This window comes from Trichosurus vulpecula, chromosome 4 (assembly GCF_011100635.1).
Source record: "Trichosurus vulpecula isolate mTriVul1 chromosome 4, mTriVul1.pri, whole genome shotgun sequence".
In the NCBI taxonomy this organism is placed as follows: Eukaryota; Metazoa; Chordata; class Mammalia; order Diprotodontia; family Phalangeridae; genus Trichosurus; species Trichosurus vulpecula.
The window spans coordinates 12,610,817-12,627,050 of record NC_050576.1 but is presented as its reverse complement, the minus strand read 5'-3'; the positions used below and the strand labels follow the sequence as shown (position 1 = coordinate 12,627,050).

Sequence of the window (16,234 nt, the reverse complement as noted above, 5' to 3'; positions counted from 1 at the left end):
CAGAGCTCCCAGATCAAGGAGAAAATACTGCAAGCAGCCAGAAAGAAACAATTTGAGTATTGTGGAAACATAATCAGAATAACCCAAGATCTAGCAGCTTCTACATTAAGAGATCGAAGGGCTTGGAATACGATATTCCGGAGGTCGATGGAGCTAGGATTAAAACCAAGAATCACCTACCCAGCAAAACTGAGTATCATGCTCCAAGGCAAAATATGGACTTTCAATAAAACAGAGGACTTTCAAGCTTTCTCAGTGAAAAGACCAGAGCTGAATAGAAAATTTGACTTTCAAACACAACAATCAAGAGAAGCATGAAAAGGTAATCAAGAAAAAGAACAAGAAAAAGAAATTGCAAGGGACTTACTAAAGTTGAACTATTTTGTTGACATTCCTACATGGAAAGATGATGTGTATGATTCATGAGACCTCAGTATTAGGGTAGCTGAAGGGAATATGCATATATATATATATATGTATATGTGTGTGTATGTATATATGTATGTGTATATATATAGAGAGAGAGGGCACTGGGTAAGCTGAATATGAAGGGATGCTATCTAAAAAAAATAAGATCAAATTAAGGGATGAGAGAGGAATATATTGAGAGAGGGAGAAAGGGAGAGATAGAATGGGGTAAATTATGTCACATAAAAGTGGCAAGAAAAAGCAGTTCCGCAGGAAGAGAAGAGAAGGCAGGTGAGGGGGAATGAGTGAATCTTGCTCTCACCAGATTTGACCTGAGGAGGGAATACCATACACACTCAATTGGGTATCTTACCCCACAGGAAAGGAGGAAGAAGATAAAAAAGGGGGGATGATAGAAGGGAGGGCAGATGGGGGAGGAGGTAGTCAAACACAAACACTTTCGACAAGGGACAGGGTCAAGGGAGAAAATTCAATAAAGGGGGATAGGTTAGGAAGGAGCAAAATACAGTTAGTCTTTCACAACATGAGTATTATGGAAGAATTATGCATAATGATACATATGTGGCCTATGTTGAATTGCTTGACTTCTTAGGGAGGGTGGGTGGGAAGGGAAGAGGGGAGACAATTTGGAACTCAAAGTTTTAAAAACAGATGTTCAAAAAAAAAAGTTTTTGCATGCAACTAGGAAATAAGATACACAGGCAATGGGGTGTAGAAATTTATCTTGCCCTACAAGAAAGGAAGGGAAAAGGGGATGGGAGGGGAGTGGGGTGACAGAAGGGAGGGCTGACTGGGGAAAAGGGCAACCAGAATATACACCATCTGGGAGTGGGGGGGAGGGTAGAAATGGGGAGAAAACTTGTAATTCAAACTCTTGTGAAAATCAATGCTGAAAACTAAATATATTAAATAAAGTTTTTAAAAATTTGATTGCCAAAACAAAAAACAAAAAACAAACAAACAAAAAAAGAAGTTATCCTGGTTTTTGCAGTCTTCAACTTTGGCTAAAGTCTAGCTAATTACCATGATGTAATTTTGTTGGTAGTAAGCATGGTAGCACTGTTAAGGGCTGTAGACACTAGGGCAAGATACCCAAGGAAAGAGATTATGGAACCTTTGCTTTACTACTCAGGCATATACACATTTTCCCCACTACAAAGAGGAAGGGAAGAAGGGGAGCATAACTGGGTCTTTCGGTACTCCATCCACCTGAGTCTGGCAAATAATTTTGTTAATTATGAGGCCAAAAGAGTTACTGACATACATATTCTTTCATTCTTCAAATAATTTCACATTTAACTGCAAACTTCTATAAAAAACAGATTGAGGAATCTTACCCTGGGATGAAAAGCAAAACACATTCCAGGAGCCTGCCGAGATATCAAAGCTTCACCTTTCTTCTCTCTCTCATTTTGCTTTTTTTGCTTGTCAATTGATGTTCTCCTCAATTTCATCAAATCTTTGTTTTACAAAAAACACAAAATGGAGAAAGCAGATCCAAAGGACAATACACATGCTCATGACTATATAAATGAAGATATTAAACAGCAACAAAACTCGGGTTAAAGGTAATAGACAAATACTAGCATGGTCTTGTGCCGAATTAAGAGGAACATAGGTTCCAGGAATAGTTCCACTTTAATCTGCCCTTGTCAGACCTCATCTGGACTACTGTGTTCAATTATGGGATATATGGCCTAATGATAAACTGAAGAACATCCAAATGTGGTGACCATGATGGTGAAGGGTCTTGACATGACATGAAGGGTCCATGATCTTTTGAAGAAACCGGGTATGTGAAGCCTAGAGAAGTAAAGACTCAACCAGGCCATGAGAGCTGTCCAAGTATTTGAATGGCTGACAGGGGATAAAGGGATGATGTCCCCAAGGAGCAGAATCAGGAGCACAATGGAAGTTTCATAGATGTTATTTTAGACCCAATAAGCTAAGCTGTCGAATCGGCTGCTTCTGGATGTGGTGGGCTTCCCCTTCTTTGGGGAGCTTCAAGCAGAGGACAAATGACAGACTCAGTGGACACGTTATAGTGAGGACTCCTTTTGTGTATGGGTTGGCCCAGATGGTCTGAAGTTTCTTCCGGGGCCTGTAACAATTCTGGGAATCCTTTGTTCACATTGGCACACACCTCTTCTGCTCTTTTCAACCAATCAACCAATAAATAATTGACCAAAAAGTGCCCAGTTCCACATACTGAAAGTCATAAATGCTGTTTTGTGTGGTTGCTTAGCTTCGTTTCCAGGAAGTGTGCTTAGTGGTTTGTGTGTTTATGTTTATAATGTGTTATAACCCATCAATAAAAATATTTAAAAAACACAAAAATGGCAGTTACATGTCAAGTGCTGAAATATCCTGCCTATGCTTAGGACACACTAATATACAATTCTCATTTTTAACAAGCGGCTAAGTTTAAATGATGGTAGTAAGTTTCAAAGAAACCACATCTGGGTGCTTTATAAAAGAGATCTCGGGGCCAATTGCAGTCATTTTGATCTCAGTTTACAGACTAGTAATTTTGGGCTTAGTCTGTGTAAAAACAATAAAATTCCTTTTACCATGACAAAGCAATCCTTTCTGTATAATCCACTTGACGATTCTTCCATCAGCCCCGACAGTAACGAGTATTTCCTTTTTTTCTTCACCTGTCGCTCCTTTGTCCTGCTCTACCCACTGGACTTGCCAAATTGGTCCAATGTGCTTATGTTGAGATTCACTAAAAGAAGAGAATAAAACAAATGTAAGATGTCTATAGCAGTAGTAAGTTACCCTGGAGGGCATGTGGTTAGTGCATCAATCTGGAGAATACTATCCCATTTAAATTATAATGTGACATTTTATAGAAAAATATTGTGAAGATTAGGAACAGTGGTTACTTTGTAACATCCATCCCAGATTATATTCCTCTACCTTCTTTAGCTTCTATTTTGAATATGGACATAATTCAGGGGGCCATGATTTTATCAGGGCAATGGGCCAAGAGGTCTCCTTCTACCAAGGCAGAATGCAACCCCTGCTTATCAGGTCTTCATGGGTTACTATGGCCATTTTTAAAGAAGTCATCACCTGGTAGCTAGTTTTAGGGGAGATATTCCTCTCTGAATTTAATTGACTCAATCTCACCCTAAGAGATCACTCCACTCCTGAGGTCCCATTCCTGAGACCATTCCTTTTAAGGAAAGTGACGCAGCCAGCCACCTTCATATCTCTCTGAGCTCTGCTTCTGTCTCTCCAGCCTTTTCTCTCCTATTCCCTGCTCCTCTCCCTCCCCTTTCAGCTCCCTTTTCTGTTGTGTGCCCCATTACAACATAAGCAACTTGAGGGAAGGGATTGTCTTTCTTCTTTGCTTCTATTTCTATTCCCAGACTTTAGCAGGATGCCTGGCACATTGTTTTTGCTGCTAGTCCGTCTCCGGAAAAGGACCAATGACATCAGGAAGGAGATGTCATGACTTTCAAGTGAATTGGATTTAAGTGAGGTAGGGCTGTGCAAAGTCACCAGCTTCACTCTCTCCTCCAGAGCCATCTGGGTCCAGTGGCAAGATATGAATTAGGACGACTGGAGATGGCCCAGGATGCAATGAGAGACCTTGGCTTTTTAAAGCTAAGGTCTTTCCCAGGTCTGTTTCATTGAGGCAACACTCATTCAGTGATTAAGGCTAGACAAGAAATGAGGCAAAGGATGGCAAATTTTACCTAGCTAAAAAAAATCAATCTGGGAGGGGAAGACCATCAGAGTTTTTGGCCAAAACAGAAACAACTGCTATTTACACTCACTCTGAGCCATCAGAATCCAAACAGCAACCAACTGAGGCTTGGGATGAGACCTATTGTTCACCAATCAATGAGAGCCAGAGTGATTTGGGTTTAAGGCATGGTCCATAAAAAAGAAATCTAGCCAGCAATAAAAATTTATATACATTTAAGCAGACCACCCACATGTAAGGGTATGATACCCTATGTAGACAGCACATCTAAATGAAGTATTTTATTTTACCCTTATAATAAGCCTGTGAGGCAGGTAGGACAAATACTATCCTCCTTTTTACAGATGGGAAAATGGAGGCCCACAGATTTGCCAGTTACTGCAAGTTGTTAGCAATCCTAGAACTGGAATCTAGGTTTGCTGACTCTAGTTGAAGATAAGCTAATGCTGTATTATATAGAATTAAGTAATTGCCACCCTGGGTCTTTAGAGGAATTACTTTTTATACATAGGGAGCCATGTACTAGGTTAGGCCATTATGTCATTGATCCTGGCCACATGATGCTCAATATAATAAAATATGGAGATTTCAAATGGCACAGAACACCCTCATCATCAGTCATGGATTCTTGGAGTCAGTTATTGAGTACTCGACACAAAGGCATGGGGATCCTTAGTTATCATGGCATTACAGTGTTAAGCAATACCTTTAATCATGGGATCTAAACGAGAAGTCACTGCCCATTCAATACTAGCAGGACAAAATGTTCTTCGTTCAGTAAGTTTTAAGTGCCATGAACCATGAAGGAGCCAATGAACTTCCTAATGTAGTGGACCAGGTTTGAAAGCCCTGGAAGATCTTTGGATCTTAAGACCTAGGCACATAATAAAAGCTTAATGCTTGCTAAATCACCTCCAGGTCATGATGAAGCATCACAAAAGAGCTTTTCAGAAGGTGAAATTTAATTAGTTACCTTTATATGTCTAAAATAAACTTAATAATTTGCCACAAAAACAATCAAACAAATGAACAAAACAAGGGATAAAATCCTACCTCAATCTCCAGGCTGTAACAAGGTAGAATCAAAAGAATTAACAAGTAAGAAAAGAAAATGCTTTATGTCACTTTCCAGACAGGTCAGAAATTCTCTCATATTTGGTCCTGTTTTCTTTCTTTTTTTTCTTTTTCGATCTGGTGCTGCTGATTTCCTTCTGCTACAACCAAGTCTGCCATCCTCCAAGTGAGAGAGACGGACCTTATTTCCAAAAATAGAACAGCTGGAAATATCTGTGTTCAAATGGGTCCTTGTGGTGTTCATGCGTTTGTAGAAGAGTTCTCACAATGGAATTGCTGATTCAAAATGTATGATTGGTTTTATTACTCTTATTGAATATCACATAGGACTCTTGGAAATGTTTACACCCATCTATCATGCTATCAACAATGTATTAGCATGACTGTTTCTATCCACTAACAGTGGATTTTGTCCTTTTTTAATATGTATTTTACCATTCTAGTGAGTGAACAGAGTATCTTTTTTTTAATTACATTTTTTCAATCAGTAAAAACTTGTCTTCTCTCCCTCCACATCCCTGCCCTCTTCCCTGCCACACAAACTGATAGCCAAAGAAAAATAAAGCCTATTACAAACATGCATAGTGAAGCAAAACAAATTTCCACATTGGTCATGTCCAAGAATATACACAAACATGTATGTATGTATGTTTAGTATGCGTATTTCTCATTAAAAAATTATTAATATATTATATCACAATTACAAAATTATATTGCAAATATATGCATGTATACATACATATATACATATGCACAACTACATACATACACACACACACATATGTGTGCATGTGTATATATTTGTTCTGTTTTTGTTCACCTCACTTTACATTAGTTTATAGAAGTCTTTCCAGGTTTCTCAAAACCATTCCTATCATCATTTCTTATAGCACAAAAGTATTCTATCACCTTTAAATACCATAACTTATTCAGCCATTTCCCAATTGATGGGCACCCCCTCAGTTTCCAATTCTTTTCTATCTCAAGAAAATCTCTAAGTATTTTTGTATAGTTTGTCTTCAGAGTTTATTTTGGTTGGAGGTTTGTTTTGTTTAATCCCTCCTTTAACTAACCCTCTCCCTTTTCCCTCCTATTTTCCTGTGGAGTGAAATATATTTCTGTACCCATCTGTGTGTATATATTCTTCCTTCTTTTAACCAGTTTAGATGTGAATGAGGTTCAAGTCTCACTCGGTCCCCTCGCCTTCCTCCTTGTTTGTATATACTTCTACTTGTGCACCCCAACTATGTGTGATGACTTTCCCTTATCTTCCTTTCACTTCATCCAAGCATTCTTCTTCACTTCCTTTCTCTTCTTGTTTTAAAATCATCAGCACATGACAGAGCCTCTTCCAAGCTTTCAGTCTAATGAGATTCCCTCTGTGACCCCTGAGGATGACAGCTCTAAGGGGACACAGGTATCATCTTCTCATATTTGAATATACATAGTGTATCCTTATGATACAGTTTATTCAGGTTTACTTTTTAAATGTTTTTCTTAGCTCCTGTTCTGCAACTTCAGTATTTCTCTGAAGCTCTAATTTTTTCGGTAGGTACGCTTGGAAGTTTTCTCTTTCATTAAAGGTCCCTTTTCTTTCTGTAGGATTATATTCAATTTTGCTAAGTTATTATTCTTGACTGTAAACCTATATCCTTTGCCTTCTATATTACTGTATTCCAAGCTCTATGCTTCCTAATAGTGGTGGCAGCTAAATCCTGTGTGATCCTAATTATGGCTCCATGGTATCTGAATTCTTTCTTTCTAGCTGCTGGCAGCCTTTGACCTGGATGCTCTGAATTTTGGCTACAATGTCCTTGGGAGTTTTAGTCTGGGGGTTTCTTTTAAAAGGTGACTGGTGCATTATTTCTATTTCTACTTTGCCTCTGGCTCTAAAAATCTAAACAGTTTTCTCTAAAGATTTCTTGAAAAACAATATCTAGTCTCCTTTTTTTATTATGACCTTCAAGTAGTTTAATAATTCTTTTGTTTTTCTTCTCATTGATTTACCGGGTTATTTGCTTTTTCTACATTTTTACATTTTGCTTATGTTTTTCAGTCTTGTGATTTTGTCTCAATATTTCATTTTCTCATGGAGTCATTGGCTTCTGTTTGGTCCATTCTAATTTCAGGAAATTTGCTGCTTGGGCAAGGCTTTGTATGTCTTGTGCCAAACTGTTAATTCCCTTTCCAATCCTTTCTTCTACGGCTTTCTTTTCCAGTTTTTCCTCTTGTGCTCTCATCCCATAAAAAGAAAAACCCAAAACACATTTTCAAACTTCTTTTAAATTCTTGCTTCATCTCTTCCAGGAATTATGGCTGAATTTATAGCAATGCCTTGGGTTTTTTTTTTTTGAAGTACTGCTTACAGATGTTCAGAATTCATTCTCCTCTTCTGGGTTTGTGTCACCACGACCACTCTTTATGGTGGGATTCTTTTTTGTTTTCTCATCCTTCCAGCCTATTTCCTGACTTTGGACTTGATATAAGTGCTGGACTCTGCACAGATCTTCCCTGGGCTGGTCCTATTGTTGCTTTCTTGGGGTAGTGAATATTGTGTTACTCCAGGCTCTCACGGACAGCTCATGCTGGGGAACCCCAAGATTTCAGTGTTCCCAAAGTGGTCTGATCCTGGGCAAAGTCTGATCACTGCCCCCTCTGTTCTGTAAGTTCCTGACCTTGTTTGGGGTCTGCATAACACTGGACTGCTGCTGGACTCAGCCACTAGAGTAACAGAAGTATAGGTTTCTCTTTGGTCTAGGATTGTTGCCCTGGTTAATCCTCTGTATGCTTCTGACTGGACTGGAAGATGGAAGTGAGACCCCCTGCTTTTTTCCTGGGGTCGTCTCAGTCATTCTGCTACTGCTTGCTTCTGAAACATCTCCACTCAGTAACAGCCCCAGGCCCAAGACTGCAATTGCTCCTTACCTCGGATGGCCACCCCTGGACACAGAACCTCTCCTCAGGATGTCCTGGATCTGTGACCCAGAATGAGGTAATGGATAACAGATGCCCACTGGTACCTGTTCCTGCACTGGACATGAGTCTCACCCTCTCTATGATAGGTCTGGGACCTTCCTTGTCCTGGTACACAATCATTACCTGAACGTTGGAGTCTTTCTCAGGGCTGTCACAGACCTCTTTGTCTCTCTCCTTATGCTTGCCTGGCCTGGCTAAAATGACTCTTTATTACTTTTCCTTGAATCTCCTGATCAGAATTCAGTCTGGTTCATTTTCTAGATCTCTTCTGGAGATTTTTCTTGGGTGGGGGGGAGGGTGTTTACTGCATTTCTTCCAGCAGTTACTCCATCCCCTTGGCTTCCTTCCCTGAAATTACTTTTCATGACTCATCTCAAAAACTTCTTGCTCAAATGTGTTCCCCAAGTAAACCAATTACTCCTTCCACCTCTCCTTTTACAATTCTTTAAGAGTTTCTTGTTACTTTGGTTTTCCTTCTATTTCAAATTCTATTATATGTAAAAATTAAAATATTTGCACTTAAAGGTGTGTCAGGATTCCTGGTTGGGGGATTCCGGTCCGACTATTCCTAGTCTTGACTCTGAACTTTGATCTCTAGCTCTGACAAAGGCCATTCAGACTCCTGGGCTAACAAAACCACGGGCTGAATGCTGGTCAGTGTAGGCTCTGGGCTGGTTCCAAAAGTCCATTGGTGCTTGAACTCACATGCCTTTCTGGCCTGTCTAGTAAGATTCTAGGTGAGATCTCTGATCTACTTCTAACCCTCTGATCCACTTGCTGTTCATAGATTCATGATCTTTCACAGGGCCTCTTCACAATATCAACACTATTTTCTCCAGATGAATAAGTTAATCAAGGCAGAAATTATTCTATCAAGTTCAGAAGCATAATTCTCAGGTCACTCTGCAATCTAGCCTTGCCAGCCATCTAAATCAATGAGACACTGACTGTGAGTAACACCTTCTGCCTTTTATTTCTTTAGCTTGGAGCTAAGAAGGTTTGGCAGAGCAAAACATAAAATGTGTATTACATGTCTGAATGGCTCCATAGCCTGAGTACATCCTCTAACTAGGATCCTTAATGCTGGCTCTTACGTTTGAATGAGGGCAGAGCAAACTTTGCCAGCTGTATATACCAAGAGTAAGCTCTTCCTGGAATCTCACCTACTGTCCAGGACAGGAACACTGTTGGTGCTCTGCACGTTGTAGATGGCTATGGTACCATTGTAAAATCCAACAGCGAGAAGGTTTGGGGATGCTATAGAGAAATCCACAGATGTCACCCCATGGAGACTCGGATAAACACGTTCTGGCCACTGAGCAAAAGAAAATAAGGCTGTGATTAAGACAGTTAGATTATCTCATTACTAAACTACTAGCTGAATTCTAAAAAATTGGTAGGCGAGCAATTGCTGTAATTTTTTAAATTACATTTTTAAAAAAATTAACAAAAATCTATCTTTTCTTCTTCTCACCTCCCCACTCCATAAGAAAGAAAGAAATAGAGAAGGGAAAGAAAAATAGGGAAAGAAAGAAAGAAAGAAAGAAAGAAAGAAAGAAAGAAAGAAAGAAAGAAAGAAAGAAAGAAAGAAAGAAAGAAAGGAGGGAAGGAGGGAAGAAAGAGAAAGGAGGGAAGGAAGAAAGGAGGGAGGAAGGGAAGGAAGGAAGGAAGGAAGGAAGGAAAGAAGGAAGGAAGGAAGGAAGGAAGGAAGGAAGGAAAGGAGAAGTTAGAAAGAAGAGAAAGGAAAGAGAGAAAAGGAGAAAGAAAAAAGGAAGGAAGGAAGGGAAGAAGGGGAAAAGAAAGAACAGAGAGGAAGAGACAAAGAAAGAGAAAGTCAAAGAAAGATAGAAAGAAAGGATAATTCCTTGTAATAAGTATCAACAGTCAGGCAAAACAAATCCCTTGGTGGGTCATGTTAAAAAAAAGTACATGAAATGCCTCATTCTGCATTCTAAATCCACGACCTCTCTGTTAGTAGGTTGATAGTATGCATCACCATTGACCATATAGCATCATGGGGGGTCACTGTATTGATCAGAATTCTCACAACTTTCAAGGCTGTTTATTTAATGTTATTGTTATTATATAAATTGTTCTGGTTCTGCTCATTTCATTTGTCACCAATCTATATGAGTGTTCAAAATGGTTTGCTTTTAGAATATCAGGGTACAGAGGGAATCATTCTTCTGGTCATACTGCTGTCACAAGTCTTCCTAGGTCTCTTTGAAATCATCTAATTCTCCAGTCTTACAGCACAAGAGTATTTCATTCCATTCATTAACCACAGTTTGTCAAGCCAGTTTATGCAGTTTTCTAAATTGTGTAAATTTTGTAAATTTCTAAATTTTCTAAACTTTGAAAATATCTTCTTCCTCATGTTATCAATGGTATGTTTCACATGAGATATCCTGTAGGCATCTCAAACTCAACATGTCCAAATATATCTTTCCTAACCACACCCTCGGGGCTTAGGTCCTAGCTTTTCTGAAATAAGCGTCTAGAGTTTACCAGCCCTCAAAGACACGTGCTTACCCTACTATTCCTTAATTACGCCTACCAATATCACAAACTTCCTACAAATCAAAGCAATAACCTTCCTATTGCAAATCAACCAGTCAAAAAGCATTGATTAAGTACCTGCTATGTGCAGATGATGCCCTTGATAGAAGAGACAGCACATACATACAGACATAAAACTGATAAACAAAATCATTTGGGGGGATGTGGAGAACAACAGCAGAGGAGCAATCAGGAAAGATTTCATGTAGAAGGTGAAGCTTCGGTTGAACCTCGAAGGAAACTGGGGATTCTATTAAGTGGAGGGGAGGGGTGAATGTGTTCCAAGAATGAGAGCTAGCCAGTACAAAAGGAAAGAGAAAAGAGGTCCAAAACGGGGTTTTAGTGACATCATTGCATCTGTCAGTGGCCTGGCATTAAAGCTGTAAATAGGAACAGGTAGGACTTAAGAGAGGAGACACTGGGAAAGGACTCAGTTTGCCCCATGAAGAGTCGTGCGATTACTAACATCCCATGACTAGCATTTTCGTTGGCTGTCTTCCATGCTTGCAATGGTCCCCCGCCCCATCTGCACCTCCCGGCTTCCCTGGCTTCTTTCTAGATCCAGATGAAATCCCACCTTCTAGGAGAAACCTGTACTGGTCCCCCTTATTGCCAGTGTATTCCCTCTGTTGATTATCACCCATTTTCCCTCTATCTAGCTAGTTTATAAATATTTGTTTGTATGTTATCTTCCCAATCAGACCATGAACTTCTTGAGGGTAGGAACTGTCTTTTACCTTTCTTTGTATACCCAGTGCTTAGCACAATGCCTGGTATGTAGCAGGTGCAGAATAAATGTTGACTGACTGACATGAATGGCCTACCATGACCCCTCTGATAAGAAGGAAGCATCACTCTCCTTCCCTGTATGGTAGCTATTCGCTAAGATGGAAGCAAAAAGAAATTTCTTATCAAAAAGAACAATCTCATTTTATTCTTATGCTTTAGATAAACAGGTGCAGTAACAAATGGGTGCATGGTGGCTTTTAAAAGAGCAGCACAATTTCTCAAATGAAATGCAGCCTGATCCTTTCTTTTCTATTTAATTCTGTGCCCAGCTCATTGGCCCTATAAAATGCTTGTCCTCCGGGCATGGATTGGTGTATGCACCTGCTAAGATCTGACCGTCCAGCCCTCATTGTCTGACAACAGATACATCCATTCGGTTTTTCCTGTGTGGATGACCAGGATAATCGGATTGAAGTCCTTGCAGATCTAGCCCTCCTTCATTCAAATCAAAGTTAACTGCAAGTCATGTCATCATCTCCCTGACGTCACGGTCCTCTTCAAGAACGACGGACAAACACAACAACCCTGATGTGATCAGGACTCTGTCATCCTTAACCAGGAGGGCCTGGAGGACGTCCCCATCTCTTGAGAATCCTTTTGCCTTGTGAATTCTGTAATATCCACCTTCTTCACCTGAGCTCTGTGAACTCTTTTTCTAAATAAATATTTTTGCTAACTTTTAACATTTTGATAACTATATTTCATCGTTATTTCGTAATAATAACAAGAGGGAAAGGGATTGAGCATTTATATAGCGCCTACTGTGTGCCAGGAACTATGCTAAGCACTTTACAGATATGATGTCATTTGATCTTTACAACTGCCCTGGGAGGGATTGTTATCCTCAATTTGTAGTTGAGGAAACTGAGACTGACAGAGGCCGAGTGATTCGGGCAGAGTGGCCAAGGAGCCTAGGCTTAGTGCTACAGGGGCCTTAGAAGACGCTGCGTCCAAAACCCTCATCTGAAGCCAAGCTCCTTGCCCAGGGTCACCCAGATGGTAAGTGTCTATAAGGCTGGATCTAAACTCAGGTCCTCCTGACTGGAGGCCTAGCTTTTTGCTCTCTGGCGCCCCCTAGCAGCCTCCTGTAGCCTTGTCCTGACGTGCCTTAGAACACTAAAGTTTACACAGTTCCTTGGTTCTCTTCTATCATGTCTCTTTACAACAATCCTGATGTAGGTGTCACCGCTATGCCCACTTTGCAGACGAGGAAACAGAAGGTAAATGGTCTGTCACATAGCTAAAAATCCTGACCAAATGCCGCACTGGCCAGGGCTCAACTGGAAGCCAAATCCCAGGACACTTTTTTGACAAATTCAGTAAATCTAAAATCATCCCCTGAATGCACTTTATTGCCAAGCAGCTGTACCAAAAGGATAACTGAATCAAGGCAGAAAGACTAGAAAACAAGATACCCAGAGCAACCCAAGCACAAAAGACACGGGACTTTCAGTGGCTTCATTTGACTTCCACAACTAGCACCAATGAGGAGAAATAAACAATATACTTTATGAAAAATAACAAATGCGTTGCAACTATTAGGGGCTCGATCCACAGAAAATTAATATAGGGAAATCTCCATTTGTACTCTCTCAGTTACAGGAATGATGTCGACTTCTAATAAAGCAAATAAAAAATGTTCTTCGTGCTCTTGGTTTTACCATAGGATTCTTTAGTGACCAACAGCAGGCCAGTCCTCTCTTCTGCTCTCTAAAGCCAAATTGGCCATAACCAACGGCCAACAGGTCCTGAAAACCAGAAGGAGAGATTGAAAATCAAGATGCAGCTGGCACAGAAATATGCCAAATGCATTTATCTTTTAGAGAACTGTTTTGACAACTGCATTGGCTTAAGCCATGGTAAAGAGGATTTTTAGACGTCTTAAAGATAGGAGCATAAGTGCTTGCAAGCATAACAAAATTATTTATAATATAAATCAAAAGGCATTTAATAAAATAAAGAAATAGTCACAGAACATGTCTGGAATATTTGTATATAAAAGCCATACCCCCGCCCCTACCCATGAGCACACTCTCTGACATTTGCATATTCAAACTCTCCATTTCATAATGATTCATCATCTCCATTTGGAAATCTAAGAATTGAATTTGAACAGACTCAAAATGTGACTAGGACCTTATTAGATATCAAAGATGGTACACAAAAAAACATTTCTTGTAATACAAATCCAGATAAATTATGTAGAAAGGAGGTCTAACTGAAGTATACACATTAGTTAAATGAACTTCAACACAGATGATCAGTTTCCAGTTTGTAATAGCCATAATACAAGATTCCGTAGGCATAAAATACCTTGTTATGTGGCAATTTAAAAATAAGGCAGATGTTTGGTGGGGCTGACTACTCCCCTAGTCCCTGGACTGTGGGAACCATGGGGAAAGAACTAATTATGTCAGTGGGCTGCCACGACACAAAACATTTTGAAGACTTCTTTTCTGAAAGAACCTGATGAGGCATGCAAAAAAAATTCATCTCTTTGCTTTAGAGGGAGAGTTTTTCATCTTTTTGTGGGCAGCAGTCCAGGCAAACCTATGGTAGATTCCTTCTCAGAATTGTGGTTTTAAATCCATAAAACAAAATACAGAGGATGACAAAGAAAGTCAATCATATTAAAATACAATCATCAAAATATTTTTTTTAAAAAGTTCCCAGAACCCAGGTTTGAAGTCCTTCAAGAATAGGCCTAAAGTGTTATCAGCCTGCTCTCCCACCTATTTCATTCATCAGATTGGATTCTATATGGTTTTTGGATTCTTCCAAAAAATAAAACCTATTTTCAAAGGACAGAAATGTGCCCATTGAGGCTCTTCAGAGTAACTTCAATGTTCTGGTTCATCTACAATCCCTAAGCATTAGTTAAGCTTTTACTGTGTGTGGTAGAAAGAATACAAAGAGAAAAATGAAATACTTGTCCTCAAGTGCCTTCTATTCTATCAGAGGGGGAACCAAATATAAAAATATAAGTAAGTAAAGATATATGCAAAGTAAATATGCTGAAGGGGATGCTGGGGCTAGGGGAGAGTAGAGTCAGAAAGGCCTCATATAGACAGCGAGTGGAGCTTGAGATGAGCGTCTGGGAAGGCAGGAAGGAGAGGAAGGGTATTTCAAACACAACAGACAATCTGGGCAAAGACCCAGAGATGGGAAACGAAATGTGTCAAGAAAAGCACATAATTATTTTGGCTGGGCCATCAATTACATGAAGGGAAAGGGTTTTTTTTTTTCTTTTTGGAATGCAAGGGAATCACTGTTGGAATAAGTATATTGACTTCCAAGGGGACTATTTTGAAGGTGGTGACATTTAAATCATTTGGGTGCACAAGTGCTAGGATAGTTCTTAAAAATAATCTTATTGCTTTGCTTGGTATAAGCTGAGAATGCAAAAAAGAGCTTAAGTGAACCCACCTTGTGGCATCCCTCAAGAATGATGACTAATGTTCAGATGAAAGTACAGAAAGGCTGGAGTGTTTGTTATGGAAAGGTAGGGGCAGCTCCTAAAGTCTATGATTCTCCAATTCAACCAGGAACAGATGGTGACTATCCATAGAAGCCGCTAGCACCTGGAGATTCCCAAGCAGCACCTGCCTCAAAGCCCTTTGGGGAAAATGCTGCTAGGAATGGAAATGGGTTCCTATTGTCATGGGGTCTAGCTTCTTGCCCCTGAGGATTTGCCAGTCTTCCTTCCTGCTCAAGGCTGGAGGCCAAGCATGCTTGATTTGAACCTTCCATCCCAGAGATGATGTTCAGGGAGCACACTGCTAACTTACTGGGTTTGCTTTATTCCAGGCCATGCTGCTCACATTGTGTCCTTTTGTTAGGTCACAAGAAAACGACCACAGTCGTTCTAGATTGGGTGGGATGGCTTCTTCCACAGCCCCCACAGGCTGTCCTTCAGTCACCTCTGCATCTTCACCTTCCTCAGTACGCTTAACTTTTTGTACTTGGTGGTAACTCTCTTCTTCTTCCTTGCCTAAGGCACAGCCAAAAGAAATTATTTAAAATTTCTAAATTTTTTTACTTTTTAAACTATTTGTCTTTACATAAATACATATATACATCTACATACATGTATATGTGTGTACATATGCGTGTATATATCCATACATATGTATGTATTATATATATATATGTACATGGTGTGTATACACACACACACACATGCACACTATGAGGTTGCCAAAACCCAACATTGTGCCAGTACCCTCAACAAATGAGAAGCACCTCTTTTACTGACTCAAGCAAGGTCGTCCTACAAAGCTGCCATGAAAGAACTAACCAAAAGTCATTTACTTAACGTGTGAATTTTTGTTCCCTCCTCCTGAAATACAGCTTGGATAAAGAACGCTTCCTGAAAACATGGCTGCTGTGTGTGAGCCCTACACTATAATTAACTCAGTGAAGCCAGCTTAAACATCAAAGCCACTACCTAATTTCACTTGTTAGGTTTCCAAATAGGACAAAAAAGACTAACCACAAACTGGCCAATGTTTATATTTTATTAAAATGTGCCAGTTTGGGTAGAAAATGCCCAGTGAGGCAGGGAATGTGTGAGCTGCTCAGGGGGCTCCCGGGCTGTACCCAAACATTACACAACGAACAAGAATAACTCTTTCCCCAGTCATTTTGGAGACTTAGCAAGTTTCAAAAGGCCATCTGGAGGGGCTCTCC

The 16,234-nt window shown here is 39.9% G+C and overlaps 1 protein-coding gene across 1 annotated transcript in view; it reads right to left on the bottom strand.

Annotated features, from left to right (window-relative positions):
• The window catches only part of DNAI4 (dynein axonemal intermediate chain 4), a 73,985-nt gene that overhangs the window by 16,136 nt on the left and 41,615 nt on the right, over positions 1-16,234 (bottom strand). The window contains exons 9-13 of the mRNA XM_036757759.1: positions 15,334-15,536; positions 13,207-13,293; positions 9,361-9,512; positions 3,000-3,157; positions 1,767-1,888 (exon numbers count right to left, since the gene is read on the bottom strand). Of these exons, the coding sequence (XP_036613654.1) occupies positions 1,767-1,888; positions 3,000-3,157; positions 9,361-9,512; positions 13,207-13,293; positions 15,334-15,536 (722 nt within the window). The remainder of the gene's footprint in view (positions 1-1,766; positions 1,889-2,999; positions 3,158-9,360; positions 9,513-13,206; positions 13,294-15,333; positions 15,537-16,234) is intronic.